Raw genomic sequence first — 5205 nt, forward strand, 5'->3', positions numbered from 1 at the left:
GTGTGCATGTGGAAAAAGAATTGTGTTCTTTTGCATTGGTTTTCATTGTGTAAAACACTCTCTTGACAAAGTTCTGCTGTTGAGGTTTTCTGAATAGGGAAGAGTACAGATTTGATAGAAGTGGTGGGTCTGGCTTCTGGGCTGGTCACCTTCTGGAGGTGAGTACCCTGGGGTCTGTAGAGACCTTTTCAGCAGGGCAGCAGAGACAAAGAGCTGCATTGGAAATGCTGACTGGCAGAGAAAGACCTGAGGATGAGATGAATGCCTTTGGAGTTTCCTGGGGACTGAGTCCTGAGACTGGGCAGTGCTCTGAGGCTCTAAGTAAATGTCACAGAGAGAAAAGAGTGAATGAGGGACTTTTCTACTACTGCCCGCTTCTCCTCTCTCCTCGCCAGCAAGTATTCTTTCTATTTGCCAGTGCAAACATTAATAATGAGACTGTTATCTCCCAGAGCATGCCAGTAATAGATAATTCCTATGTGTAGGCAGTTAGCAAATACAGAGAGAATAACTGAGGATTGTTAAGGATGTATTATTGATTAACACTTTGTTGATAAATGGCTTACACTGAATATTAGACAAATGACTTTCTGATAAGGGATAGACATAAAATAATGGTCAAATTCACCAAATCATTTCTGTGTATAGCCAGCTGGATTTGATAAAATGTCTGTTCAGGGATTATATCATTTAAGATTATGAAAACTGCAAAAGTTCAGATGGTAAATGTCACCCTGAAAGGAGTAATTAACATTTCTACTTACCTAGGAAAACCTCCCAGCTGATTCTCTGAGGTTACTTTCAGAAGGTGTTTAAAGTGTAATTTTAAATTATGTGATTTCAGTAATCTTTTGTTTGACTATAATACTGATGTAGCCAGTCATGGGCTCATCTGCAGGGCAAATGTATTGTTATTTTACTCAACATTTTGTGAGGTATTTTATATACCTTCAGAGTATCAAAAGTTGTGAGGCAGATCTTCATCACATTGGTGATGTAAATGCTGGCATTTAAGTACAGTGGGGTTGGTATAGTGTAAGGAAGTGTTATAAACCAAAAGGTGACTGAGGGACATCTCAACTAACAGAGGTTTATTCAGCCAAGATTGAAGATGGACCAAGAGAAAAATATAAGCCACTGTGACCTGTGCTTTTTTCTAAGGACGTTTCAGGAACTTCAGTATTTAAAGGGGAAAGAGCAAGTGGGAAGGTAAAAATGGGAGAGAGAGTAAAACATGAGACAGATGGTTATGTTCTTGTGAGGTTAGCTTCAGTACATCTACATTTTACACAATAAAGTAAGCATGTTGAAAAGTGAGCAGAGGAAATGAGGTGATGCCATAGGATTGTGAATTATAGCTGTTTGGAAATAAATAAAAAGCATTTTTTTTTCATGACTCAGTTCCCAAGCTTAACTTTCCCTTTAGAATAGTGAGGTTTGAGAGTCTATTTTCTTTCACAAGGTTTAGGACAAGGATGCTGGCTGGTGATGGATGCCGGGGTTCTTCCATCCTTGGCTATTGTGAATAGTGCTGTTATGAACATGAGTGTTCATTAGCTATTTTTACAAAAGCAAATCTTTTTACTTTTTCTTTATTCTAGTACTTGTATGGTTTAATGTTTTTTGCATGTAGATCTATGATCCATTTGAAGTTTATTTTGAAGTATTGTGTGAGGAATGGATCCAATTATATCTTCTCTTCTCTAAATATCTATCTAGTTGTTCTAATACTATTTATTAAAAATTCATTGTTTCCCAGTGATTTAGGATGCCACCTTTTTCATACACTAAACTAGGTCTTTTAGGAATTTTCAGTTCTGTCTTTTGGGCTGCCAGTATTTTTTTTTTTTTTTTTTGGCAGGCAGGGGGATGAGGTCTTGCTCTGTCATCCAAGCTGGAGTGCATGGTTCACTGCAGCCTCAACCTCCTGGGTTCAAGCAATCCTTCCACTTTAGCCTCCCAAGTAGCTGGACTGCAGGCACATGCCACCATGCCTGGCTAATTTCAAAATTGTTTGTAGAGACAGTGCTTTCCTATGATGGTTGCCCAGGCTGGCCTCAAACCCTTGGAATCAAGATACACCCATCTTGGCCTCCCAAAGTGCTGGGATTACAGGCATGAGCCACCATACCTAACCTGAAGCACCAGTCTTTATGCACACTGATGACATGCAGTTTTAATTAGAGCATACGTTAATATCAAATAGGGGCAATTCTTCTGGGGCAGAGAGGCTTGCCCTGGGGAGAGACATGTCCTTCCACCACTCCCCAAGGTGAAGGGGAAAGTGAAATAGGGGGAGACAGGGGAATGAGTGGCTTAAAGGAGCAAAGAAGCTTGTCTAGATCTCCAGCATCTGGGGGTTTCATTTTTTCTGGGAAAGGCACTCAGTTTTTTGGGAGGAAGTCAACTCAGCCCTGGCACACATTTGTTGCATGCTCACGATGGAACTGAATGTTTGTGTCCCTCAAAAATTCCTATGTTGAAACCTAATCACTAATGTGATGGTATTAGGTTGGGCCTTTGGATGTGACTAGGTTGTAATAGCAGAGCTCTTTGAATGGGATTAGGGCCCTTGTAAAAGAGATTACAGAGAACTCCCTTGCCCCTTTTACCATATGAGGATACAGGGAGAGGACGTCTGTGAACCAAAAAGCCGGCCCTTATTAGACACTGAATTTGCTGGTGACTTAATCTTGGCCTTCTTAGCCTCTAGACCTGTGAAAAATAAATTTGTTATTTATAAGCCACCCAATTTGTGCTATTTTGTTGTAGTAGTCCAAACAAACTAAGTACTGAATGACATTTAATGACCAAATGAGGAATTGGTTTTTTATACTCCGTGGACATTTATTAAGGCTCTGGCAACCTCACAGAGCTGGCCTGTGTCCCCTAGAAGAAGAGTCAGTCACAGGGCGGTCTCCATCTGATCCAGCTGTTCCAAGCGTCCCATTGTTCTCCTTATCCAGGACAGGAAGCTTGTGACCCTGGTGTAGACTGCTGGAGGAGTCGGTGTCTGTCTTCCGTAGGAAACGATGCCATGGGCAGCACTGTTACACACCAGGGGGCCTCCGGAGTCCCCCTGTAGGTAGAAAAGGGAAGGGACACTGAGACAGGCCTCCCTGCTCCTGCTTCCCTGAGCCTCGGGCTCACAGAGAAGGCAGGGGTGGGTGGTCCTCTTCAATTACTGGGTGTGTGTAAGTTGGAAGATCGCTGGGATGCGGGAATCAAACCTCTGGGTCTTTTCGGTTGCTGGGCTCCAGCTCTGCCAGGGTTACTGCCTCCAGCCCAATCTGAGTCAAGGTACCTCCCCAGTCTCCAGGGGGATGTTGCCTATGTATGTGTTGTGGGTCTACCTCCTATTCCCCTAGAGACCAGGTTGATGGGGAAAACAATAACCAGGCCACCCTGGTCTGGCCCCCAGGCTGAGGCTGTGGGGATGGAGCCTGTTCCCGCTGCCCTGGCTTTGCACGGACCCCTCTGTCCCAGGCTGTGTTGGCCAACGCACACTGCCTTACCTTGAAGGCTGTCTTCCTTTCCCGCGGGTCCCCCACACAAAGCTGCGTTCGGCTGTCGTAGGCCCCTCCGTAGGTGCGGAGGCACTGCTCATCCCTCTGCACTCTCAGCTGCACCTCTCGGAGTATGTCTGTTCTCCTCGTCTGGCTGACCAGGCCCCAGCCGGCCACAGTGCACAGCGTCCCTGGACGCAGTCTCTCCAGGGTTCTAGGCAGAGCCACTGGGCTCACGTTTCGATTCCGTCTGATTCTTTGGCTTAGCTGGAGGAAGAATGTAGGCATTCCCACTCAGCTGGGGCCCCCAGCCCTCGCCCTCACCGTCACCGCGGAGTCCTGCCCTCACTTCCTCTTCCATGATCCCCGGATACACTAGGAAGTTGCCAGAGGGCCAGGTAGGTGGTACCTGCAATAACATAATGTCATTCCGGATGTTCTGCGGATCATATTGAGGGTGGCGGATGGCTCTGCGCACAGGGACGTGTTGCTGGGTCGTTTCCCGTCTCTGCACATTGTGTGCCCCCAGGGTGACATTTATAGAGCTGCAAAGGCAAGAGGTAGGTCTGGGATGCAGGAGCTGGGGTCCATCAGCTCTGCAGGGCAGGCAGACAGGCGAGGGCAAGGCTGACGCTGACCAGAATCGAGGGGATGGGAGGTCCCTGGGGCTCAGCTGTATGCTCTTTCTCAGGAGCTCTGAGCTAGAGATGGCAGGGGTTTAGTGACAGTCAGGTTTGTTCCCCCAGTTTAAACTGATAAATAGCTCGAGTTTATATTTTGAGCCCCACTATACAGTATGTCTTCCGTCTCTTCCTCTTGCTCTTTTTGATCATGTCCTCTTTTCCTCCTCATTTACACTGGCCTGTTCTCACCCGCAAAAACTCACTTGTTCTCTTTCACCCTTTCATTGCTACAACCCTTCTTTCAGATGGCTCCTCTGATGAGCGCCTCAGGGCTGTGTTCCTGGCTGACCAGGAAGCTCCTTAGCTCTGTACCTTCCCCAGCAGTGAGCTGCTGTTAGCACAAAGTCTTCTCGCACCAGGAAGCCCCCGCAATTACTCCGACCTGCTGGAGACTGGATCTGAAGAAACGCCATGTAGGGGCGGGAGTGGGGCCTGGTTTCCCGGCCTCCGATGATCTCCCCTGGAAGGAAGCATTTGGCACTTACGTCTATGCTTGCTGAATCTGCTGTGTGGGTACCAGATGAGTGGTTCCAGAAAGGAATATGGGGACCCCAGGAGAGAGGGTGAAGGCAAGGGAAGAGTTGGTGCTGAGGGTTGGAGTCTACAGGACACCAGATCAGGAGGGGACTCCAGGGTTCTACAGGAAACACTACTGGCTTGAAAGGATCCTCTTTGCCCATCCTAGGCCTCAGCTCCCTCCTCTCCCCCAAAAAGAGGGAGAACAACCATTGTTCCAGGCAAGGCCAGCTTCAGCCTCAGGTATTAAAGAGATGCTTTGCTGTAAGTACAGGGTTGTCCCTGAAGTTCCCTTATACTTTTATCCTCATGGAGCTTCCCAGAGCTCTCTGAGTCCAATTCAAGACCACCTGGGACTGGTGTTTAAGAATCTAGGTGTGAGCCGGGCGCGGTGGCTCACGCCTGTAATCCCAGCACTTTGGGAGGCCGAGGCGGGTGGATCACGAGGTCAAGAGATCGAGACCATCCTGGTCAACATGGTGAAACCCCGTCTCTACTAA

General features: G+C 47.3%; 1 protein-coding gene across 1 annotated transcript in view; it reads right to left on the minus strand.

The window, feature by feature from the left end:
* Positions 1-2826: 2826 nt before the first annotated feature.
* CTSG (cathepsin G) overlaps positions 2827-5205 on the minus strand; it is a 3005-nt gene continuing 626 nt past the window's right edge. The window contains exons 2-5 of the mRNA XM_017520645.2: positions 4502-4649; positions 3916-4051; positions 3516-3773; positions 2827-3079 (exon numbers count right to left, since the gene is read on the minus strand). Of these exons, the coding sequence (XP_017376134.1) occupies positions 2906-3079; positions 3516-3773; positions 3916-4051; positions 4502-4649 (716 nt within the window). The 3' untranslated portion in view covers positions 2827-2905. The remainder of the gene's footprint in view (positions 3080-3515; positions 3774-3915; positions 4052-4501; positions 4650-5205) is intronic.

Source organism: Cebus imitator, unplaced genomic scaffold (genome assembly GCF_001604975.1).
Source record: "Cebus imitator isolate Cc_AM_T3 unplaced genomic scaffold, Cebus_imitator-1.0 Scaffold862, whole genome shotgun sequence".
NCBI classification, from domain to species: Eukaryota; Metazoa; Chordata; class Mammalia; order Primates; family Cebidae; genus Cebus; species Cebus imitator.